The sequence below is a fragment of the Meles meles genome, chromosome 19 (assembly GCF_922984935.1).
Source record: "Meles meles chromosome 19, mMelMel3.1 paternal haplotype, whole genome shotgun sequence".
Lineage (NCBI taxonomy): Eukaryota > Metazoa > Chordata > Mammalia > Carnivora > Mustelidae > Meles > Meles meles.
The window spans coordinates 57,871,187-57,896,097 of record NC_060084.1 but is presented as its reverse complement, the minus strand read 5'-3'; the positions used below and the strand labels follow the sequence as shown (position 1 = coordinate 57,896,097).

The following is a 24,911-nucleotide window of genomic DNA, read 5'->3' as shown; positions in this document are numbered from 1 at the left end:
AGGAACACGTGAGAGGTACTTTTTAAATGCTCAAATATAAAACTAAACCAGAAAAAAACAGCCGTCGGTGTCTTAAGACCACGATCCTTGGATCTTGACGCACGGGTCGGGGCACCCCTGGGAGGCGGGCAGGGCCAGGAGCTTCCAGCGGGACGGGGGACACGGACAGGCCGCACAACTTCCTCCCGGGAGCGCCTGCGAACACCCGCGGCCCAGGGCGCACGGGGCGGGGCGCGTCCGCTCGCCCAGCTGCCAGCCCACGCGGATGCTCTGCTGCGGAGCGGATCGAGGTGGAAGTCCGGACCGCCGCCGGCCGCGGGTGCGGGAGCGCCCGCTGCCGCCCTCACGCTGCTGTTCCGGCCGGCGACTACCGATTTGGCTTCTCTGATCCTCAGTGGGTTCCCCGCGGCGCCCGCGGACCACCCCGCCCCTGAGGAGGAAGAGTCCCGCCCCCATACTCCTCGCCCCGCCCCCCACCCGAGCCTAAGGTGGGGGGGCGATCCCTCCGCGGGCAGGGCGGGGGAGCTTTCCGACCCCGGAGCGGCACCTTCTGGGAATTGTAGTTCTCAGGAGTGGCACATGGGGCCCCCGTTGTCCCGCCGCGCACGCGCACTCCGCACGGCCCGGTGCTGCGGCCCATCCGGGTGGTCGCGGCTGTGACTTGTACGGCCGGCTTGTCCGAGCCACCGCGGGGCCAGGGGCTACTGGGGTCCGCGACGGCTGGAGACCAAGGAGAACCTGACCCGAACCCACGGAACTCAGGGGGATCCCTCTACGGCCTTCGGAGCTGGCGCTGGGAGGCGAGGCACTGGTGTGCGGTGTGCGCGTGCGCGCGGGTGTGCTGGTCGCTGTGTCGCTGGACGTTCGTGACTCCCGCGCGGTGTGCATGTGAGTCCCGCCCCGCCTGTCTGCACGTTCGTCACTCCAGAACTTTGTGAGTCCGTCCGTCATGCCGCTGTTTGCTCCTGCGTGCCCGTGCAGGTGTGTGAGCCCGTCCGTTTGCGTGAGGGTGACCAACTCGGCTGAACCCCTGCGGGTGTGTAACTGTGGGTGCAACTCTGCATGTGAGCCAGCCCCCCTCCACATCACTGATCGGCCCGGTAAAGGGGGGAGCAGCCTGCGTAATTAAGCAGGTGTGGGCCCTCGGAGACCCGTGCCCGTGTGTGCCCAGGTATGGAACCTCTTCTGGGTGTGCGGTGTGTGACTCCACGTGTGTCTGGGTGTGCTGATGTCCACAGTGTTTTCCGAGGGGCGTGTCTGCCAGCCTGAGTGTGCCTGCGTCCTTCTGTGTGCCTCACCTGGATGGGGAGGGGCGATCTGTGCAGGGGTTGCAGGGTGCAGGATGCCATGCCATGCAAGTCTGGGTCACTGCGTTTCTTGCACACGGGGCAGATGCTGCACATGTGTAACTGTGTGCGTCTGGGTGTGTCACTGTGTGTGGTGTCCCAGTGCACACTGCCTGTATGAGCGGGGCGGCACGTGTGATTCTGTGTGACTCCGTGTGTGCTTGCCTGTGGGTATGTCTGTCTTGTCTCTGGTTGTCTGTCTGCCTGCATGCCCGGGCCAGGACTACCCCGCCCTGCACCCGCATGCCCTCTGCCCCAGCATCTTCCTTCACGGCTCCCACTTCTCTCTCACAGGTGCTGACTGGACCCACTGGTGCACGGTGGCCAGAGCAGGGGTCACAAGCTGAGGGTCGTGGACAGGACCCGATGCTCCGAAGACCACAAGGTGGGTACCCCTTCCCTCTCTGGGGACACAGCTGGGCCTGACTGTGGCCTGAGGGCTGCCTGCAGAGACGGCACCAGAACTGGGGCTGGTTCTCACCACTGCACACAAGATCCTCCTTGGTCTGACCCTCACCCCCACACACCTCATCTCCCCTGCTATCTGCCTCAGTTCTTCTGCTACACACACAAACACACACACACAAAAACACACACACACGCCCAGCACCTTTGCTTTTCCTCTGTCACCCCAGCCATGGTCCTGCTTGGACCTTTGCCCCTGCTGCACTCGTGGCCCAGAACGCCCATCCCTTCACTTCTGGGTCTGCACTCAGAAGTCTTCTCCCTGAGGCCTGGGCAAAGACCCTGAGTCAGGAGCACGCCTGGGACGTTGCGGAACAGGGGGAGGCCCATTGTTGGAGCGGTAGGAGCCCAAGGCAGGCGAGAGCATCAGGGAAAAGCTTTGGAGTTACGTGGCCCACAGGTGTGGGCACTGCCCCTTCTGGGAACGTGACTGAGGAGCAGTGAGCTAACACGTGGCAGGAGCTTAAAGGACACCGGGCACTAGCTCTGTGTTCAACAGGTGCTGGGTATCACCACTGTAACAGTGTAGCCAAGATGGCCACATTCCCGAGCCCGCGAATCACAGGGCTCTTGGTAAAAAGCAGAGTCCGTGTTCCCAGTCCGTGTTCACAGGCAATGCTGCCAGGCCCCGTCCAGGGTGGCACAGTGAACCTTTGCCACATGTTCACAATCCCTAAAAAACAGATGGTTGAGTCTGCCTGTTTGTAACCTAAAAAGCATCGCACCTGATAAATTCTTTGCATCTTACTTTCTCACCAACACCGTGTATCTGAGGTTCTGAACTGGTGCGGCAGCTGACAGGCGTTCGTGCTCATGCTCTGCGGTATTCCCCTGTATGAATATACCCCTGTCCCTCAGACTGTCCCCTGTCGATCAGACTGTCCCCTGTCCACAGACAGTTGCATGGTTTTCTGGTATTTGGCTGTCACACACGATCTTGGGCCTCCAGGTACACTTGGGAGAAAGAGAAGCTCACATTCCAGAAAATGTAATTATTGGGCTACAGGGAATGTGTGTCTTCAGCTTTCCTCAAAAATACCAGTGGTTTCTCCAGTGCCCGCTCCCACCACCGGTCTGTTACGTGTGGAGTTTGGGAGCTCCCTGTCCCTCTGGGTATGATTTTTCTCCAGCAAAGAAAACTCTCAGCTCCAACAGACATAACCAAGTACTACAGACTCAGTGTCTTCGACAACCATCTCCTCACAGTTCTAGAGGCTGGAAGCCAGGGTTAGGGTGTCAGCCAGGTTGGGGTTCTGCTGAGACCCCTGTTCCTGTCTTGGAGGTGGTCTCCTCCTCACTGTGCCTTCACAAGGTGGAGGGAGGGAGCTCTGGTCTCTCTTCCTCATAAGGACACCGATCCCATCCTGGAGGAGCCTTTTATCTCCCGAAGGCCCCACCTGCAGACACCATCACTTCAGGCTTTGGTCTATGATTTGGTGAGGTGGCGGGACACCTTCTAGCCTGTAGCACCAGGTCACAAAGTTTTATTTAAGGGCTGTCAGGGGGCACCTGGGTGGCTCAGTCAGTTAAGCCTCTGCCTTCAGCTCAGGTTCTGATCCCAGGGTGCTGAGATCAAGTCCTGCCTCGGGCTCCTTGCTCATGTTGGAGTTTGCTTCTCCCTCTTGTCCCCACTCATGCTCTCTGTCTCTCTCTCAAATAAAATAAAATCTTTATTTTGAAAAAAAGAGCTATCAGAGTCCTATTTTTGGAAGGACCTTTTAAAATTGTTTTCAGTTGGTTAAGTCCTTGATTCTCAATCAGGGATAATTTTGACCCTGGGGGGACACTTGGAAATGTCTGGAGACACTTTTGGCGGTCACATGGGGGGGGGGGGGGTCACAGGACGGCCCGCAACAAAGAACGACCTGACCCCAACTGGCAGAAGTGTGGAGGCTGAGACCCTGCACTTAGCCTTTCCCAGCCCAGGACAAACGACCAACCTGTTTGGTTTTCTTTTCTTCTTTCAGATCCCATCGCGGACACGTGAAGACAGGCAGTAACTCAGGAGGCGGGGATGGAAGGACTCTTGCGTGAGGCCGCCCCCCAGGGCTCCAAGGCCGGAGAAACCTGGCAACCAGAGGGTCAGGTCAGGGAGAGCTGCCCGAAGCAAAAGGCCGTGGCCCACGGGGAAGAGCCCGCCGGGCGCGCCGTGCGGGCACAGGATGCGCTCGGCGGGATTCCGGGATCCGGCTCGAGCCCTCCTGGTCCCCAAACCCCCCAAACCGACAGCGGCCCCCAGAAGCGCGGGGCGCCGAGGAAGAACCGGAAGCAGAAGCAGGCTGAGTCCCCGGCGCAGGAGCACGGGGGCGGCACGGAGAAGCCGTGGAAGTGTGGGGACTGCGGCAAGGCCTTCAGCTACTGCTCGGCGTTCACCCTGCACCAAAGAACGCACACCGGGGAGCGGCCGTTCGCGTGCACCGAGTGCGGCAAGGCCTTCAGCCAGAGCGTGCACCTGACGCTGCACCTGCGCACGCACACGGGCGAGCGGCCCTACGCGTGCACCGAGTGCGGCAAGGCCTTCAGCCAAGGCTCCTACCTGGCGTCGCACTGGCGCACGCACACGGGCGAGCGGCCGCACCGCTGCACCGACTGCGGCAAGGCCTTCGCGCGCCCCACGCACCTGGCTCAGCACCGGCGCGTGCACACGGGCGAGAGGCCGTTCGCGTGCGGCCAGTGCGCCAAGGCCTTCCGCAACCGCTCGTCCCTGCTGGAGCACCAGCGCATCCACACGGGCGAGAAGCCGTTCGCGTGCGCGCAGTGCAACAAGGCCTTCCGCTTCTCGTCGGCGCTCATCCGCCACCAGCGCACGCACACGGCCGAGCGGCCCTACGCCTGCGGCCAGTGCGCCAAGGCCTTCTCGCAGACCGCGCACCTAACGCAGCACCGGCGCGTGCACACGGGCGAGAAGCCATACACCTGCCCCGACTGCGGCGCGCCCTTCAGCCAGAGCGCCTCGCTTGCCGAGCACCGTCGCATCCACACGGGCGAGAAGCCTTACGCGTGTGCGCAGTGCGGCAAGGCCTTCACGCAGGTGTCGCACCTGAGCCAGCACCAGCGCGTGCACACGGGCGAGCGGCCCTACGCGTGCCCAGACTGCGGCCGCGCCTTCAGCAACCGCTCGCACCTGCGGCAGCACCAGCTGGCACACACGGGCGCCAAGCCCTACAGGTGCCTGCAGTGCGGCGTGGCCTTCAGCCACGTGTCCTCCCTCATCGAGCACCAGAAGGTCCACACAGGCGAGAGGCCCTACCGCTGCGCGCAGTGCGGCAAGGCCTTCAGCCAGGGCTCCTCGCTCACGCTGCACCAGCGCACGCACACGGGCGAGCGGCCGTACGCGTGCCCCGAGTGCGGCAAGGCCTTCAGCAACCGCTCCTACCTGATCCAGCACCACATCGTGCACACCGGCGAGAAGCCCTTCGAGTGCGGCGGCTGTGGCAAGGCCTTCAGCTTCTCCTCCGCGCTCATCCGCCACCAGCACACGCACGACAAGAAGTCCTGCTCGAGCGGCCAGTGTGGCGACACCGTCGCGCAGCTGCCGCCCCTGACGTGACACCTGAGCTGCCCCCGGGAGGAGACACGGGTTGGCGGTGGCGAGGCTGCGGACATGGCGGCGGGCGGGCGGGCCGACCCGAGCTGATGTGCCGCGCGCGCCTCTGCTAACCCGGCGGCGCGCCCGCGCGCGTTCACGGCGCACTTCCGGCCCCGCGGTGCTCAGGGGCGCACCCCTCTGCTCCCCGCGCGTCTCCGAGAGGCACAGGGACTCGCCCGAGGTCACACCGGGAGGGAGTCCCCCGGCGGGACTTGACCCCGCGTCTGCCAGACTGCTCCCCGCGCCACACACCCCCCCGCGGCCTCCTGGTTCAGAATGAGGAATGTGACCCGAGACAGGAGACCCAAAGAAGTGTCCGTGCATCCCTAGCGAGCCTTTAGTTGAAGGTTTTGTGACCGAGTCGGCATTTGTTCAATAAATTTAGCGGCGTAAAAGGTGCAGCTCCTTTGGGGAAGTGGGCATGTTAACAAGGGAGCAGCGTCTGAAGGACGTGTGGCCCTGAGGACGCGAACAGCGCTGCCCAGAAGAGGACGGGCCGGAGGAGGACGGGTTCTAGAAGACGCTTGCCTCTCCCTTGACAGACCGGAGGGAGTCCAGCGCAAGGACGCACTCCCCTGCCCCAGCTTTCTCTGCCCCCAGCTCACAACCCTCCTCGCAGTGACGCATCAGTTAGCAGTTGCTGTGTAACAGTCCTCCCAAGTGCACTTGTCCCTTTAATGCTGTCCATGGGGGGTGTTTCCCTTGGTCTGGACCAGGCTCAGTTGACCTTGGCTAGACTCACTGACCCATCTGTGGTCAGCGGACGGCTGGATGGGGGCTGGCTGTCCCAGGGCTGCTCAGCTGGGCCAACGTCGCTGTCTTCCTCACCACGCGCATCTGACCTGGCTTCGTGCCCCCAGCACCAGCAGGAATCTGGGAGAGTGGCCCACACAAGCGCCGCTTCATGCCTCTGATTATGTCGAGTTTGCCTCTAGACCTATCGGCCAAATCCAGCATCACAGCCAGGCCTGGGGCCAGTGCAGGAAGGGCCTTCCCAACGGTGTGATGAGACAGAAGAGGTAATTTATGGTACTGCAGCATGAGCTCTACAAAATTACACTATGGGTAACACATTTCTTGGGTCCACAATTTGCAAATTAAAAAAATCCTGCCCCTATCCTCCTCCATCCCCTCTATCCAACAAGTCCCCCCTTCCCTAGAAGTAAGCATTCTTGAGTTTCCTGGTATCTTTCCAGCATCCTCTATGCATATGGAAACAAATATTTAGGTGGATATTTGCAAAAAGATGCACAGCGTACCTTTCTGTACAATAGCACATGGCACACAGCTTCCCACCTCTTATTATTTTATATCTGGAAGCGCCTTGTACCATTAGACAAGAGAATAGGTGTTCCCGTTTCAGAAGGTTTGGGCATCAGATTTCATGGGTATCACTTATGATTCTTTTGATCTCACTGTGATGTGTTCAGCTCCAGAAAAGAAAAAATCATGGGAAAAATATTTTTCAGTTAGGAATGTTTTTTTTACAAGGTTGACCAATAAAGTGTCCTGTATCATGGGACAACGTAAAACCCCCCTCTGCATAAAAACGAACCCCCCACATTAATTTTACGAGATTTTTCATTTATACAAAAAAGGCACAATAAATGCCCATATGCCCATCCAATGTGAATGTCTTAAGAATACTATCTTAATAGAATTTGAACACAATACCCAAAAATGTCTTCATAACAAAATTTACCATATTTTATGATACATATTTGCTTTTAGAATAGGTCACGAAAATATGTCTATATTTTTTTCCTGGTCCATTTTCAAGTAAATTGCAGACATGGTATCACTTTACTGCTAAATACTTTAGTTTGCATCTCCTTAGGAAAAGAAAAGGTAGCTTCTATAAAACCACAACATCATCACACCCGGTGAAACATTAATTTCTTGATGTCATCCAGTGTCTATTCCATATTCAGATGTCCTTTCCTGAAGAAGTTTGAAAAAGGGATGTAATTTGTCAGAAAATAATGTCAAGCCTTGAAAATAAACATAAATGATCTTTAATGTGTACAAGGAGGAGGTAAGCTAAGACAGCAACACAGACACATAAACACAAAGACATCTGTCTCCCTGCCCTGTCAGCTTCCTTGGCTCTTAGTCGTACCAAGGAAGCTGGCAAAGGGCCAAGGAGGACAGGATGTGTGCTGTTACTTTTGCCCTGGCATTACCTACACAGGTCTTGGCACGCAGTAGGTCCTCAGGAAATCTCACAGGAATAAATGAATGAGTGAAAAATCCCTGACCTGCCTTACATGGTGTCTGAGTCTTCTTTGTGCTCCAGACATCACCCAGGCCTCAGCACAGAGTACATCCTCATGAAGTACTGGGTGGCTAGTTTTAACATCCCAGCATTGGCCCTGGAGTCATTCAGGGCCAGAGGCCACACAATTGCTTCCTCCCTGTACCCAGACATCATTCAGCCCACGCACCAGCACACAGTAGGTCCTTAGGAGATATACATTAATAGGCCAGGTAAATTAATGAATAAGTGAACATCCTTAGCACCAGCCCTGGATCAGAGAGCATGTGTCCTCATTCCCTCCTGTAATCCAAACTGTCTGGCCCAACCCTCAGCACATAGTAGGTCCTTAAGAAGCTCCAGGTGACTGAATAATTGTACATACTAGCATCAATCCTGGAGTCATTCAGAGTCAGGGATGACACAGCCAGTTCATCCCTATGCCCCAGACATCTCCCAACTCAAGTGTCAGCACACAGTAAGTCCTCAAGAAATAGAGTGAATGAATAGTTGAACATGCCCGGCTCCAACCCTACAGCCATTCAGGGTCATGGGCCACACAGTCTGACTCCTCTTTCTGACCTTCGCCCAGCTGAGGTGCTCTGCACACAGTAGGTGTTCAGGGAGTGCTGCGTGAATGGATGAATGAGTAGAATGGGACCCTAGTTTACCGACATGGGCCTGAGTTCAGTCACCACAGAGACCAGGGGAAACTTGCCCTCTAGGGCAGAAAGGATGGAGGTCCGGGATCTGAGAATGCCAACTTAAGTGATGTTCCCTCCCCACCCCCCATGCACTGTGTTCCCCAGATACTTTATATAGATGCTTGCCTGGGTCCAACACGTCCCATTCCAGGAGGGGACAGAGCAGCTTCAAGAGCATGGGGGAGTGGGTCGGAAGTGTGTGGGGTCCTACCAGCTGGCATGGAAAGTTCCCGGGAAACACAGGCTGAACTCTGCAGCCCCCTCCCCCAATTCAACCTTCCCAGGACTCAGTTCCCCCAGGAAGACCCAGCAGAGGAGGACAGACCAGAACCTCATGAACCCATAACTATCCGTTGGTTATACAGGCTATGCAGACAGTGGCCAGTGGAGGGAGGTGCTATTTGGGGATGGTGGTGGAAGCGTATCTGAGGAGACATTGGAGCAGAGCACTGCAGGAGGTGAGGGGCCACCTCAGCTTCTGGGGGAAGAGCATTCCAGGAAGAGGTCCATTCCAGAGTCAGTGCAAAGGTCCGGAGGCAGGTGCATGATGGGCTTGTTCACACATCAGAAGGCAGGGCCAGTTCCCTCAGGGACGGGCGGCCGCTGTGAGGAATCTGGCTTTTCCCTGCTGAAGCCAGTGGGTTAGGAATGGTCTTAATTATTGTTTGATGGGATCCATCTGGCTGTGAATGGAGAATGGAACATCTCGGTTGCAGGTGGACGCTTGCATCATCAATGAAACGAGGTTCTGGCATGTGATAGAATCCAAATGAACGACCACTGCTTATATGATTTACATTATTTTCATGATTATTTCCCACAAATTTGATGAAGACTTGCAGGACAAGCCGCACTAATCAGCCCACAGCCCCCACAGCACCCCCTCTGGCCTGGACATGTGGGATGGTCCCCATGGCAGCTCCTCATTTCCACCCTTGCCCTTTCTTCCTGTCCATTCTCCACCAGTTCCCATGACAACTTGTTCCTGCCTTCAGCTACTCTTCTCTCCATCCCTTACTTCAAGGGTCCAGTTCTTGTGGCAGAGAAGGGGTGGGAGGTGGGACTGGGTGTGATGAGAGTCTGTCCCGTGTCCCCCACTTTGCCACTTGGATGTGAAGGTCGGGGGGTGGTGGTAGCCATCCTCCCAGCCATGTGGAGAAAAAGAAGGAGGTCATTCCTGAAAGGGACCATAGCCCTAAGGTCAATGAGAAGGAAAGGTCTTAGTGATATTTTTAGGCCCCAAGAACCAGCTATAAATTAAACCAGTTTCCTCCCGAACTTTGGTGGTGTAATGTGAATCAATAATTAATCAATAACAAGTTTGAGCTCCTTTGAATTGAGCTTCTGTTATTTGCAACCAGTAAATCCTAATGAATGTTATAGCTGAGGCTTGTGTTTCTTTTAAGGGACGGCTCTTGTTTGTTGGATGTAATGGGCTGGCGAGAAGGACGTGGAGAGAGAGCATCCCAGGCTTCTTCCTGCCCTGATTTCTTTGGCAAACCCAGGAGAGGCCACTGGAAGTCCTATCAAAACAAAATGATACAAAGAGTCTAAAGACACACACACGTACACACTCATGAATGAAAAAGCAGGATGGAAATACCGACCTCTATCAGACAAGGTAAAATAAAAGCCAAGACAATCACTTTCTATTTCACAAAGGATTCAGAATGATGTTTGAACTATACATTTATTGCGTAGCTACTCTGTGCCTGGCCTTGTGCTTGGTGCTTTACCTTTACTCTTGAACTGGCAAGGACGTAACAGTGCTGTAACGTGTAAGCATCAGATGACACGGTGGCTGAATACATAAAGCAAAGGTTACAAAAACATATCGACAAACATAGTCGTAGTAACAGATTCTCACACACCCGTATTGGCTTTTGGCAGATAAGGTGAGCCAGAATTAAATTAACACATGAATCTAATCAATATAATTGATAAGACTGAGTTAGTTAACAGACCGAAAATACATATTCACCTTAAATGTACATGTACAAACACAGGGCATGTTGTAGGCCACAATAAAAACTTTTAAGAAGGTGTTGAATGCAGATATATTAGAGACCACATTCTTTGTTCACAGTGCAGTAAATTATTAAAACAAAACTCTTTTTAAATAAACATAATCACTGAATTTAAAGCACTCTTTATATCGTAGAAACACTACAATATAACCTTTAGACAAGAACATAAATAAGAACACAAGTTACCAAACCTTAAAATGTGGCCAAGGCTATAATCAGAAGTAATTTATTATTAAGTACAATACTTCAGCAAATAATTTTGTAAAAAGATATTATAAATGAATTAATTATTCAACATAAAAACAGACAAAGGAAATAATAAAATCACAAACTAGAGAAATACGGGCATAAATAAGTCCCAATGCTAGTCCTTAGAAAAGTAATCGTGGATGAGGTAAAACTTTGATAAATCTAATAATGGGTCAACCACAAACAGAAGTTGAAAGGGAAAAAGGGGTTAGAACAAAATAAAGGAAGTTTTTCATTTAATTAAAGAACAGTATTCATAGGGCGCCTGGGTGGCTCTGTTGGTTTAGTGTCTGCCTTCAGCTCAGGTCATGATCCCAGGGTCCTGGGATGGAGCCCGCATTGGGCTCCCTGCTTCTCCCTCTCCCACTCCCCCTGCTTGTGTTCCCTCTCTCGCTGTGTCTCTGTCAAATAAATAAATTAAAATCTTTTTTTTTAAGATTTTTATTTATTTATTTGACAGAGAGAGATCACAAGTAGGCAGAGAGGCAGGCAGAGAGAGAGAGGGAAGCAGGCTCCCTGCTGAGCAGAGAGCCCCACGCGGGACTCGATCCCAGGACCCCGAGATCATGACCTGAGCCGAAGGCAGCGGCTTAACCCACTGAGCCACCCAGGTGCCCCTTAAAACCTTTTTTTAAAAAAAGAATAGCATTCATAATTCACTTAACAATCTGAAAAGTTCAATAGAATGAAGAATTTCCTAGGGCATAAAAATCACCAGAAATCCACCAAAATTTATGAAGTAAAAAGTATTCATAAGTCAAGAGCATGGGAAGAAACTGAGAAAGCCCCCCAAGAATTTAGCTGAAACTTTCTCCCCAGAGCAAAGGACCCTGATTCCTGGTGAATTCCTTCAAAATGTCAAGGAAGCGATACTCCTTAAGCTACAGAAACTACTCTAAGGCTTAGACAACAATAAAAGGGATGTCCTTCTGTGATGCAAGCCTCGCCATGTTACCAAACCGTGACAAAGATAGCACCGATCTTACGTATGAAGAGAAAGGCTAGAGTCGCACATAAAACATCAGGAAGTACAATTCAGCGTCTGGAAAGACTGGCCTACCACGATCCTAAGACTACCAAGATGACGTGATACTGAGGAGTCTACCAGATTTCATCAGTCCCAAGTTGCACGCTTTTTCATCCTCTCTGAAGCCAGAAAGGAGCTTCCAGTTGGTGGGATCCTACCATGAAGCAGCATGCTTTTCTTCTCAGTTGTATATAAAATAATAAGTGTTTTACAATCAATGATGTCTTAAGTTCGATGAAATACCATAATGCAAAACCTCACCCCAGGAGGTTAAATAAAAAAAAAAAAAAAAATCATCGGGTGCCTGGGTGGCTCAGTTGTTGAGTGTCTGCCTTTCGCTCAGGTCGTGATCCTGGATCGAGTCCCATATCAGGCTCCCTGCTCAGCAGGGAGTCTGCTTCTCCCTCTAACCCTCACCACTCTCGTGCTCTCTTTTATTCTCTTTCAAATAAATAAAATCTTTTTTAAAAAATTATCTTGATGGATGTTTAAAAGGCATTTGCTAATAAACCTATTGCTGACTTTTAACCAAGATATTTCCTGAACAAGAAAGAGCGCGTCAATTTCAGAACACTCGTCATCATCGTAGTTAAATGTGGAACATCATAGGCATCCCTGTTAAAACCAGGAACAGAAACAGGACACACACTACCAAGACTATAGTGGTTTGCTGTGGAGCTTTTGACCACTCCACAAAGCCCTGGAACAGAGAAAAAAAAAAGTATATTAGAAACGGAGGGGCCACCATTGTTTCTTGCCTGGTACGGCATATGAGCTCCACACACCTTTGTCAAATGAACACAGGAGTGGAAAGACATACCAGGATGAAGGATGGAAGACGAAATGGTTAATGGCAACAATTCTCCAGATTAGTGACGAGCACAGTGCAACAGGTCTTAAAATATCAGGGAAGTTTGGGAAATGGATATGACATACTGAGTATCTGGAAAGTCAGTGGCGACATGAAAAAAATCCTGATAAAGAAGAGAAGTGGAAAAAAAAAAAAAGAGAGAAGTGGATGCAGCAGATACTATGAAATGTCCAACACAAGCAGCTGTGAGACCTGGCAAAGTCCCAGAAAAACTTGGAGGATATTCTTCAAATATCGAGGTTTCCCCCTTGGATTTTTCTGATGCAGTAAATCTTGGATAGGACCAGAAAATACAGATTTTTATAAAGTTCCTCATAATTCACACTATAGAAAAATAGGACAACTTGACAAATATTTATTTTTCCGTGGCAACCACAACACCAAAAATCTGACAATTCCTCAGCTGGGGAAATGGGTATGAGACAGCACATTACAAAGTATTTGGCTGCTGTAAAACGTCAATTTCAGAAAGAACAAAGGGGATCAATATATATATTAACACGAAGAGTTATCCAGAATATTTATGATGAAGACACCAGATGGCAGGATAGTAATTGTGCTACAATCTCTTTTCGGAGGTTTGAAGAAACATATGTGAGTTATTGTAGGGCTCTGTTTATAGGAAGCTCAACAACAGGCAAAACAAACCTATCAGAAACCAGAAATGTGGTTGTCTCGGGGTGAGGGAGTGAGAGAGACCAGAAAGGAAAGAGGAAGGGATTTCCTGAGAAAATGGCAACGCTCAAAATCTTCACTTGGGGTGTTGGTTACACGTATACACACTCACGAATCTGGGCATTTTACTGGAAATACTTGGGACAATTTTTTAAAGCCGAGTATGAAGTCAAGAAAGCGTAATAAACACAGGTCATCTGCCATGCAGAAGGTACACACACACACACACACACACACACACCCCGGACCACTAATAACAGACCCAACAGTGCCTCCCAATGGCTCTGCATATCGGCCGCTAACCATGGTTTATGGCTTATGTCTATGCCTGCCCCCTTCTGAGAAATGCCCTTCGCTAACGGGAGCCCCCTCCACAGGGAAGCACCCGGGAGGTCGTCCACACCTGTGATGGGGCTTAACAGGCTCCCTGCTCGCTCAGAGGAGGACGAGGACTACTGAGGCTCCAGAGGTCCTTGTGAGCTCGGGCTCAGGCTGAACCCCAACTAAACTCCCTCTCAGTCCTTCCAGCTTCCCTCACCACCTACAGGTTCCTCCTGGGAGCACGGCTCCCTCCACAAATCCCTTGCACAGAAATCCCAATGAGTCTCAGTCTCCAAGGGGAAGAATGTCTCCGAGGATATGCGGCAAATGAAGCAGACGTGTGAGACAGAGGAGGTAGACGAACGTACAGACGGGGACGGAGGGACGGAGGGACATAGTGCGTGGGGGAGCAGGCCAATGACAGTGTGGACGGGTGAGTGAGGAGGCAGGCGAATGAACGGCTAACTGAAGATGAGCTTCTGAGCGCAGCGCTGGAGGGTCTGTGTCTCCATGGGGACCCCCCTTCCATGTGTGACCACCGCAGGACAATGTCCTCTTTCCCATGGGACACGGCTCGCAGCTCACAGCCCCAAGCAGGTGGAGAAACTGGGGCCACCTGCTGAGGTCTGCAGGGGGTGGGGGGACATCTGTGAAAGAGGAGGGAACCCCAGCTTACCTGCGAGTCCTTGGACTCGTCTCCCTCCACCGCATTCCACTCCTGTGCCAGCCCAGGCTCTGAAGAAGACAGACCCGCTAGAGGAGACAGGAGCCCCGAGTCAGTGACCAGGCAGCCAGGCCCTGCCTGCCCGTCCCTCCCAGCATCCCAGCCCCGTTCTCCTTCCTGTCGCCCGCGCGCACGCACTCTGGCCCAGCTGGCTGGACAACACGAGACCTGTAGTCTGATCCTTGTTCATGTCCTGGAAGACTCAGAGTGGGTCCCCTGGTGTGATCTGCCACCTGGCTCTCTGTTCCCTCGCCCGTCAGATGGGTGCAACTGACCCTTCTCTGCAGGCCTCCCGCACAAACCGAGTGAGGGAGCGGAGGGGAAGTGCAGAATCGGCCGAGAAGAGGCAGGCTGGCCCAGTGGAGACATCGTCCCACATTCAAATGTCAACAACCTTCTGACTCCTTGGCTGGACAGCACGGGGGGCCAGTGAAGAGTGCCACTGTCCGCTCTCCCCGCATCCAGGCCCCACCAGGACCCCCAGCCTCCTCCCCGCGGACAGAACTCACACCCATACCATCCACGCCCAGTGCCAGGCCTGCTTGTCCCTGGCGGGAGGGGGAAGACCCTCCCCCAGTAAAAGGTCCAGCCCCCATTCTGCTGAGGGGCTGCCTTTCCGGGTTCCACCCTCCGTCCAGCTGTTTGAGCCCAAACCCCAGGAGTTATGCTGATGCTCTCTCTCATCCTCCCTCCCCACGCCCATCAGCAACGACACTTGATTCTCCCTCCCAGATGTGTCTCAATCTCTGCACTTGTGTCCACCACTGCCATGCGCGCCTAGGTCCTCTCTCTCCCAGACAGTTGCAGGAAACCCCTGTCTGTCCTCTCAGCTTCCACTCTGACCTCCTCGTCCTACGGTTCATCCACACACACAGGCGGATGCAGGCTCTCTTGGCCTGGGCACCATTGACCTTGCGGGCTGTGTAACTCCTTGTGGTAGGGGTCGGTCCTTGAGCTCTTCGACGTGGTGGTGGCATCTTCCCCATTCAGATAACCCAAACTCCAGACTTTATCAAACGTCCCCTGGGGAGTGGGGGTGGGGGATAACATCGCCCCCAGCTGAGAACCCATGAGTCAGCAGAACCTTTTCGAAACACAAATGAGATCCTGTCTTCCTCCTCTTCGAAACCTTCCCGTGGCTTCCCAATATTCCAATACCACACTCTGTGCTGTGGTCTCCAGGACGTCGCTGGCCCAGGCTGATCTCTACCCTCTTCCCCCATGTCCCTGCTCTGTTCAGCACAGCCTCCGGGAACACAGGAAGCTTGTCGCCACCGCGGGGTCATTGCCAGAGTGGCCCTGATGAGGGAGCAGGAGGCCGGCTGAGGACAAAGCAAAAGCTGGCACCTTGCACCCCCTTTCCGCCCGCTCCCCTCGGTAATATGTGTGACATTCCTCAGGCACCCCTGACCGCCATAAAAGAGAAACAAACAGTTAACTTGCAGAGATCACAATCCTGCAAGAGAGGAGTCTCCCTTGGTTTACCAATATCCTGGAGATTTACAACAAAGAAGCTATTTTAACAATAGCACAATTTCCAGAGGCAAATAACTCAGTTCCTCAAGCCCTTGAAGCAGGCAGAGCGGCTCTCCCCTGGGGACTCAACTGCCCTCACCTTGAGGTTCTGCTAAGGACAATCCTAGCCTGACCGACCCCCTACCCCGACAGGTCCGACCAGAATCCTGTAAGTCTACTTCAACAATTCCTTTAGGAAACTTTATCTCTAAACCTCCAAGATAGTGTTGAGAATCATTCCCAAGCATATGGCCCACTGATATACTACTAGTAATAAATAACCTTTCTCCCAACAATAGTTAGCCCCTCAAGGTCCTGGAGACTTTGCCTCCAAGATTCCTTGGAGACTGACATCACCCCCTTTGTTCTCACCTACCCAACTTCTGTGTATATAATCAACCACTCCTCAGGATAACGGGGCAGCAGCTCTTCCTGCCCACGGGTCCTATCCCCGTGCTTTAATAAACCACCATTTTGCACCAAAGATGTCTCAAGAATTCTTTCTTGGTCATCGGCTCCAGACCTCAGCCCACCGAACCTCACCTAGGTTCTAGAACTTCATCAGCCGGGCTGCCCCTGCGGCGACCCCCAGCTCTTGGAATACACGACCCCTTCTCCTGCCTCTCTCTCCCGCCCTGACCACCCTTGGGTCCTTCTCCGTCAATCACCGCACTTTACTAATCTCATCAGACATTACTTTTCTTTTAATTTCTTTCCTTGTTTATTGTCTGTTTCTCCACTAAAATCAGCTCCACGGGGCCATCCTGTTCACTGCTGGACCCCGAGCCCCAAGCACACCGTAGGTGCCTCTGGTGGGTTTTGTCCCATGTAGCCTTCCACGTGTTCATTGATCCCTGTGTCCACACCCCCGGGCAGCCCACGCCCTCAGGATGCTGAACTTGACCACGTAGCTGATTTTGACAGACAGCCTATGAGCAAGGGGGTGGCCAGCTCCCTCTCTTCCCCCGCAACCACCCCAACGAGAATGCACCTGGGCTGCCCTGCGGAGACAGCACCCCAAGTCGGCACCCTCACCCCGGCCAGACGCGTGCGCGAGGTCAACCAGCTGCCTCCACCAGCTCGCGGTCGGTGGCTGCTCAGGCAAATGTGGGTGTGGACGGCGGGAGAACCGTCCCCTGAGCCCACGTCATATGCTGACCTGCAGAATCCTGAGCAGAGAAAGGACTGTGGCTTTAAGCCACTAAGCTCTGGGGCCACCTACTGCCCAGCAAAGGCTGAGGGACACAGGGCTCCATAAATAGTTGTCCCCCGAATGAGTGAAGGAAGGAGTGTTGGGTCTTCCCCAAGGCTCAGCCACAGCCTTCCCCCCGCCGCCCATGGGACGCCTGCCCCTCACCTTTCTGGTCACCGTCACCGCCGGGGGCCCCAACCTCCACAGCTGCCCAGTCCTTGGCGAGGGCGGCGCGCTTCTCCCAGGCCCTAGTCTCCCGGGGCAGCAGCGTCTTGGCCCTCTCCGGCTCAAGCAGCCCTCGGATCTGCTCCGGCCTGAGACTCTGCATCTTTCCGGGACGTAGAGTTTCCAAGGCGAATCTCCCCTTCTCCTCCTGCTCCCGTTGGGTTCCCAGGGCACGGGATTCAGCACCTGGGGGCTGACAAACATTTCGTCATTCCACAAATCTTTACAGAGTGCCGTCCGTCCTGTGTCGGCACCACTTCCAGGTGCCAGAGATCCAGCAGTGACAGAAGCAGGCTCCCTGCTCCCGGGGGTCTTGCTCCTGCGGGGACCCGGGCGGGAGGGAAGGATGGCATGCCAACGGCTAAGTGCCCGGGGGACAAATAAAGTGAGGAAGGGAATAGGAGTTCCGAGGTGGGGGCCAGAGAGCACCCCATCCACACACACGTTCATTCCATGTCCAACGCACAGAGCCACAAGGTTTTTGGAAGACAGGGTCGCCCGCAGAATCCTTCTCGCTGCAGAGAAGAGATCCACAGTCTTCCCTCCAGCCCCCAGCAGCCTCCCCTTTCTCCTTTGTTGACATAAAAGAAAACCAAGAAGCATTCCCCAGGTGGGGGGAGAAAAAGTCTAATTTAAAATGAAATGCTCTTTAGTATTCTCATTCTAGATCTTGTCAACCCAAAATTCAGGAGGATGTCTGCCAGGAGTATGGGAACTACACTGGGTAACCCTCTACCCTGGGACTCTAGAGCTGGTTTATGTTCTGGTTCTAGGGAACCGTATGCATTATCAGCCTTGTATTATATATTAACCTGCCAACGACGACCCTTGCGAATAGTTATTTTTTGAAAAGGAGTAAATTCTCTTGATATAGGGAAAATAAAAGCTTTTTAAACCATTTTCTTCTCTAATTAGGTTTTTTTTTTAAGATTTTATTTATTTACTTGACAGAGAGAGATCACAAGTAGGCAGAGAGCCAGACAGAGAGAGAGAGGAGGAAGCAGGCTCCCTGTCAAGCAGAGAGCCCGATGTGGAACTCGATCCCAGGACCCCGAGATCATGACCCGACCTGAAGGCAGAGGCCCAACCCACTGAGCCACCCAGGCGCCTTTTAATTAGGTTTATACAAATAAAAATTGTTGTATCAAATTTAGAAGCCACAGGGCACACTGTCTAGATTCAAAGACACATTAGCGACTGAGCAGTCAAAAGCACGAGGCGACCACGTTTGGAGTCAGGGTCAAAGAAACGTGGTTATGGGGAAAAAAACTTTTTTAAGACAAGGAAATTGATTGTGGACTAGGTATTCGGTGATGTCAGGCCTTCTCATCCCTTCCATTGGGTGTGGAAAGAGTCTTAGGGACAGGTAAGAAAGTATCCATCTGACTTTTCTGGAGATCTTTTTGTCGTGTGTCAGGGTCAGCTGACATGATGGCTGGGATTTGCGCTACCATACTTCCAGGGGGCCGCCTGGTGGGCTCAGTCCGTAGAGCATCTGACTCTTGGTCTCAGGGTTGTGAGTTCAAGCCCCACATTGGGTGTGGAACCTACTTTAAAATAAAGTAAGATAAAGTAAAATAATATAATGAAATGAAATAAAACAAAATACTTCTACAGTAAAGGGAAAAGACAGATTCAAGGGATCAGAGCAAACAAAGGATGATTTCCGAACCTGGCAGATGGGGAGACGCGGCAGATGGGTCTGTTCCTGTACCCGTGAGTAGACCTGAAATGCTTTCTCATCAGAAACTACCACATACGCTGTGGATATGCAGGATGTGTCTTTGCTTCTGCATTACAAATTAGCAGGTAGGTCTTCTATGGACGGGGGTGACTCCCAAACCCTCGAAACTCAAATCTGAATGTATTTCCCCAGATACCGGCGCCCTCTGTACCGGCCCCCAACACAGCCTTCCTCCTCCTTGACCGGCCTCCGCCACTGGCCCCACCGGGCTCCGCCCGCATCGCTGCCCACTTGTCTCCTCACCTGCACCTGCTCTTGTCCTAGAAAACGCTGCCCCCGCTCTGTGCTAGTCTCCCACTCTAGTCTCCTCCCCTCGCCACACTCCCCAGTCCATCCCTGCGGCTTCACGCTCCTCAGGAGCCCCCTGGTCGGGAGGCTTTCAATGCCCCACCTGGCGGGGCAGGGCCCGCTCTGGACATGGCCTCAAGGTCTCCATCGCTGCAGTCCCTAGGCTTTCCCTCCTCCAGGACGGTCCAGAACCAAACAACACTGAACCCCAAGGAAGCGAGTTTCCTCCCTCTTCAGTACCCTCTTCTATTGCTTTTTAAAAATTGAGTATTGGAGGCGCCTGAATGGCTGTCGGTTAAGCCTCTGCCTTCAGCTCAGGTCATGATCTCCAGGTCCCAGGATCGAGTCCCACCTGCATCCCCCCCCCCCCCCACTCCCTCTATGCTCTCCCTGGCTCATTCTCTCTCAAATAAATAAATAAAATCTTTTTTAAAATTTGAGTCAAGATACACATAACACAAACTTCAAACTCGGAACCACATTCCAGCGAACAGCTCGGTGGTACTGAACACATTCACAGCCCCTCCTCCCTCCTTACACCTGATACTCTGTCCGCACTGAACGACTACCCCCTCCCCCGGCCCCGCACCACCACCCCACTTTCCGTCTCTGTGATGCAGCATAATGTCCTCAAGGCCACCCATGGCGGAGCACGCGTCAGAGGTTCCCTCCTTATTAATAACACGTTTGCTCGTCCATTCAATGCCATAGCCATTGTGAATAAGGATGCTATGAATATACTGGTGTACAGATACCCCTTGGGACCCGACTTCCACTTCTTGGGGTCTACGCCCTGAAGGGGAATTGCTGGATTATAGGGCAATTCTGTTTTTTGTTTTTCTCTGGGAACCTCCGTACTGTTTCCCACAGGAGCCACACCAACTCACGTTCCTAATGTTGCACAAGGGTTCCCTTTTCTCCACACCCTCAACAACACTTGTTGCTTCCTAGGTTTGTTTGTTTTTTTTAAGACTTTATTTATTTCAGAGACAGCAAGCGAGGGAGCGAGCACAAGCAGGAGCAGCAGGAGGCAGAGGGAGAGGGAGAAGCAGGCTCCCCGCTGAGCAGGGAGCCTAACACAGGGCTCGACCTCAGGACCCTGGGATCATGATCTGAGCTGAAGGCAGACGCTTAACCCACTGAGCCACCCAGGCGCCCCACCGCTGGGTTTGTTGATAACAGCCATCCTAATGGATGTGAGGGTTTCTGCCACCCGAAGGCGATAGTCTAGTCTGGAGCTAATCCGACTCCCTCCCCTCCCCACCTCCGTCCTCTCTCAGAGACAGCAGCTTCCTGCTCAGAGCAAGCGTCCAGCCAGGAGGTGAGGATATTGGTTTGCTTTCTTGTGCTTATTGTCACCATCACCCTCAGTACCATAAAAAAAGGGGTGGGTAGTGGCTTTCCATTCGTAACAAAGTTTCCCTTGGACAATTCACTGAGAAAGACTGCGAAGGTGCGGCGACTCAGGGGTCTGGTGGGGGTGTACGTGGCGCAACCACTTGGGAAACTAGTTGACGAGCGTCTACTGAAGCTGAAGGCACCACCTCCCTCCAGAGAAAGGACAACTCATGCCACAGACACTGGCAGGGCGGCACCGCTGTCAGCCAGATCCGTAAAGCGCAGCAGCTCCCGCACACGGACAGCCCCGCAGGCTCTCGGTAAGAGGACGGACAAGTAAGCCGCCGTGCATTCGCACATGGAGTGTTACTCAGAAATCAAGGGTCAAACAAAAAGGACACATGCAATGACACGGATGAGTGTGGAAATACATGTCCTAAACTGGGTGAGAAGAGCCGGAGACAGAGAACACATGCGTGATTTTATTCATTAAAAAGCAAGTATGGTACAGGCTAAGAAACTGACGTTTGTATCAGTTACTGGCATTGGGCTGGGGACAGGGGAGGGCAGGGCACTTTCTTGGGGTCCTGGAGATGTTCTGTAGCTTGACCTGAGTAGCGGTCCCATGCCTGAAAACATTTGTGCGAATTCGCCGAGCTCTCCCTTCACTGTGGACGCTCTGTGCTCACTGTGGACGCCCAGTGCTCTGTGTGCTTCAGACCTCACGAAGACAGAAAACAAACATCAAACACGAACTGGTTATATGTCGTGGAACTTCGTGGTTTGCTGCACATGCCTGTTTCGATCTATGAGTAAATGAGTGGTTTGGAGACTTGCATGTTGTACACATGAGGCTGTGTTGCTCGAACCGGGTTCTGCAGCGTCTTCGACATCAATGTTCACCAAGTTCTGACAGTAAAAGGATGGCGTTGGAGACTGTCTTAGTTTCCCATGGCTGCTGCAGCAAATTACCACAAGCTGGGTGGCTTAAGACAATGCAGACTTATCTTACAGTTCTGTAGCTCAGAGGGCTGAAACGGGTTCCCCTGGGAGAAACTCCAGCTGTCTCAGGGCTAGGTCCCTTCTGGAGGCTCTGGGAGAAAATCAGTCTCTTGCCTCCTCCAGGATCGTAAGCCTCCTGCGTTGCTTGGTTCCACGGCTCTTTCCACCACCTTTACAGCCCATATTGCCCACCTGAGTCTCTCTCCCACGGTGTCACTATGATTCTGACCCTCCCACCCTACTTTTCCACTTTTAAGGCCCTTTCAAATGCTATGGTCCACACAAAGAATCCAGGATCAACCCCCATCTCTAAGTCAGCCCCCACCCTGAAACCAACAGATTCACAGGTACCAGGGATGAGGACGTGGACATCTCCAGGGAACCATCTTCCTGCCTACCACAGGGATTAAATAAAAATGCTAGAAGAGAGACAAGGGAAGGGATGGAAAGGAAAAAGCGTTGGGGAACGGTAGCGTGGGTGTTGCTGGGACCACACACGGAATTGTCAAAGGTAGGGGAAGAACGACGCTCACGGCTGCCAGCCCGGCAAGGCCTGAATGCGGCGGCGACCTCACCGAGTCGTCGTAAGCTTTCTGCTGAGACCCGAAGGAGACTCCATACACAGTGAGTACCTGATGAGTGGAGGAACACACAGGTTTTTCCTCTGCCTGGCTCGTCCTTGTCCTTCTGTGTTGGCTTCTAGAAACTGCCCGTACATTAAGGCTGAACGGAGACGTCACTTCCCACGGGACCCCATTAACACTTGCCACCGTGAGGGCTTGCATGTAAATGACTCCTCCGAAGCATTTCTCAGCCAGAACTTTGTGCCAGACCCGTGTTGGGTACTGGGCCTTGGCGGGTGAACCCGATACCTTCAGTGGCTCACGTTCTCCCGCAGCAGGAGGACAGCGAGCAGAGAACAAGTAACAGGGCAGCAGCAGACCTGGTGTCTGGAACACCAGCTGCAAGGTTCAACCTCCAAGAGCTCCGCCGATAACAAAACTGAGATAGAGGGCGCCTGGGTGGCTCAGTGGGTTGAGCCGCTGCCTTCGGCTCAGGTCATGATCTCAGGGTCCTGGGATCGAGTCCCGCATCGGGCTCGCTGCTCAGCAGGGAGCCTGCTTCCCTCTCTCTCTCTCTCTCTCTCTGCCTGCCTCTCTGCCAACTTGTGATCTCTCTCTGCCAAATAAATAAATAAAATCTTTTAAAAAAAAAACAAACTGAGATAGACCTAAAAAGATCAACACATCCCTCCCCCGGCCTCTCACTTTTATTTCACTGTTTGAAATTCAAAATGAAATAGGGGTCCAGAGAAACACTCCTCTATGGTAAGGAAAACCTGAGCAAATGCCAACTGATGGCCGGGATGGGCAGAGGCAATAGGGAGTGTTGGGGACTGTGGCAAAGGAGAGATCGGTCCGTGTCCAAAGAAGCCTAACTCATACTTGCCCAGTGAAAACGTGGACCCAGGGTCACCTATCTTCCGATTTCTCCAGAGAACACTGGAAATCTATGGTTTTAGATAACATCTTCCACATTTTAAAACACTTCCACACAATGGAGTATTATGCCTCCATCAGAAAGGATGAACACCCAACTTTTGTAGCTACATGGACGGGACTGGAAGAGATTATGCTGAGCGAAATAAGTCAAGCAGAGAGAGTTAAGTATCATATGGCCTCAGTTATTTGTGGAGCATAACAAAGAACAGGGAGGTCATGGGGAGTTGGAGAGGAGAGGGAGTTGAGGGAAACTGGAAGGGGAGATGAACCATGAGAGACTATGGACTCTGAAAAACAACCAGAGGGTTTTGAAGGGGCAAGGGGTGAGAGCTTGAGGAACCAGGTGGTGGGTAATAGGGAGGGCACGTACTACATGGAGCACTGGGTGTGGTGCAAAAACAATGAACACAGTTACGCTGAAAATAAACAAATTAAAAAAAAAAAAAAAACACTTCCAGACGTTTAAAAGGAGGACACCATGTCAGCGAGCCACACAGAGCACAGTGTGCCCTGGGAAGTGTGCAGAAGGTGGGGAGAGGCCACCCTAAGCATCAACAAAATTTTCCATGAAAATAAGCTGTTGGTCATGATGGGAAAGTTAGCGAGAGAGCGTCAGAAGGGGCCTGTTTTGTCTTTAACATGAACTATAACCCTGTGTTTAGCGTCAGCGGAAGGAAGACTGGGGAAGAGAGGCGACCGCGGAGAAGACAAGGGCCTGGGGTCCAGCTCACAGGAGGCTGGATCCCGCTGGGTGGAGAAGGGAGGAGGGAAGGGGCAGACAGCCCTCTGCAGAGGAATTTACTCCTCACAGCCTCCGCGTTCGTCCCAGAGGAGGAAGGCGGGAGGTGCGGCCGCAGCAACCGGCCATCGCAACCCTAACAGGAACCCCGGCAGCCGCCGTTCCCGGAAGAGCGCCAGCGCGGCAGGCCTCGGGGCGCACGCCGCGACCTTTCCTGCTGCAGTCCTCACCCTTCTTCTCCGCGGCCTGTACTGTTCCGCCCATTCTATAGACGGAGAGGGTCCTCAAGGCCAGAGCCTGGCGGGGACGCAAACGCGCCGGACCCCCGCGCCCGTGCGCCCGGCCTCCGCAGGGCGGTACGCGCGCCCAGACCCACAACGCACATGTGCGCAGGTGTGCACGCGGGCAGGCACACAGAATCGGCGTGCTAAATGCACCGGGAGGGCGGACACAGACGCAGAGACCCCCGCGAGACCGGGGCGCACGTGCACTCATCCAACTGCGGTGACGGGCGGTGGGGCAGTCCGCCCGGGCGGGAGAGCAGACCCGACCCACACCCAGCCCAGCCCTCCCCCAGCGGGTGGAGTGGGAGCCCCCTCCCCGGACACGCATCCTCGCAAGGCCTCTGGTCCCACCCCCAAACACATTCGCGCTCGCACACAGTCATCGGCGAGCTTCCCGGGTCGCCGCCCATGCCCCCAGCCCCACCTCCCGCCCAAGGGGGTCCCTCGGAGGACTCACCCTCCCCAACCAGACCCAGTCCCGCCACTGCAGAGTTGGAGCTGCGGCGACGCCCGCTGCGCAGACGCGGAGGCTTCGAGGGTGGGGGTGGGGGACGTTGGGGAGTCGGGGAGGGTGGGCTGCCTTCTCGCCGCCTCCCCGCTCCCCTCTCGGGAGCCGGGGCTTGCAGCGCGTAGGGAAAGGAGCGGAGGGGCCACAGGGACGACATGGCTGCGGTGAGGTTTCGGGTAGAGTGTGCTGGGCTCGCCCTGGGTCGGCCACAGCGGGATGAGCTGTCCTTCCCCCACGGATGCGCACAGAGGTTATGCCAACTTCCCCAGCTGCAGATGCGCGCCAAGACCAACAACTTCTCAGGTTCCTCGGTGATTCTCTA

At 53.6% G+C, this 24,911-nt stretch overlaps 2 protein-coding genes across 5 annotated transcripts; one reads left to right on the top strand and one right to left on the bottom strand.

The window, feature by feature from the left end:
* The first annotated feature begins 646 nt into the window (after positions 1 to 646).
* On the top strand, positions 647 to 6,935 carry ZNF835 (zinc finger protein 835). Of its 3 annotated transcripts, XM_045987597.1 has the most exons (4): positions 647 to 818; positions 991 to 1,171; positions 1,641 to 1,731; positions 3,779 to 6,935. In XM_045987597.1, exon 4 carries the CDS (start codon positions 3,826 to 3,828, stop codon positions 5,359 to 5,361), a length of 1,536 nt encoding a protein of 511 aa, XP_045843553.1. In that variant the 5' UTR covers positions 647 to 818; positions 991 to 1,171; positions 1,641 to 1,731; positions 3,779 to 3,825; the 3' UTR covers positions 5,362 to 6,935. The 3 variants fall into 3 exon arrangements, with proteins under 3 accessions (XP_045843553.1, XP_045843554.1, XP_045843552.1); XM_045987598.1 differs by lacking the exon at positions 991 to 1,171 and having other exon boundaries at positions 647 to 811; XM_045987596.1 differs by having other exon boundaries at positions 647 to 1,171.
* A 185-nt stretch (positions 6,936 to 7,120) lies between these two features.
* SMIM17 (small integral membrane protein 17) lies at positions 7,121 to 24,583 on the bottom strand. 2 transcript variants are annotated; one of them, XM_045987606.1, is made up of 4 exons: positions 24,539 to 24,583; positions 17,125 to 17,377; positions 14,205 to 14,281; positions 7,121 to 9,041 (listed from the first exon to the last, which is right to left on the bottom strand). In XM_045987606.1, exons 2-4 carry the CDS (start codon positions 17,285 to 17,287, stop codon positions 8,916 to 8,918), a joined length of 366 nt encoding a protein of 121 aa, XP_045843562.1. In that variant the 5' UTR covers positions 17,288 to 17,377; positions 24,539 to 24,583; the 3' UTR covers positions 7,121 to 8,915. The 2 variants fall into 2 exon arrangements, with proteins under 2 accessions (XP_045843562.1, XP_045843563.1); XM_045987607.1 differs by lacking the exon at positions 7,121 to 9,041 and adding an exon at positions 12,074 to 12,361.
* Between the last annotated feature and the right edge of the window lie 328 nt (positions 24,584 to 24,911).

Coding starts and splice junctions, on each gene's coding strand:
- SMIM17 (XM_045987606.1), bottom strand. CDS start 17,287: ATGCAGAGTCTCAGGCCGGAGCAGATCCGAGGGCTGCTTGAGCCGGAG. Junction 14,282..17,124: donor CGGTGACGGTGACCAGAAAG/GTGAGGGGCAGG, acceptor TGTCTCCTCTAG/CGGGTCTGTCTTCTTCAGAG. Junction 9,042..14,204: donor ACGAGTCCAAGGACTCGCAG/GTAAGCTGGGGT, acceptor CTCCATTCACAG/CCAGATGGATCCCATCAAAC.
- ZNF835 (XM_045987598.1), top strand. CDS start 3,826: ATGGAAGGACTCTTGCGTGAGGCCGCCCCCCAGGGCTCCAAGGCCGGA.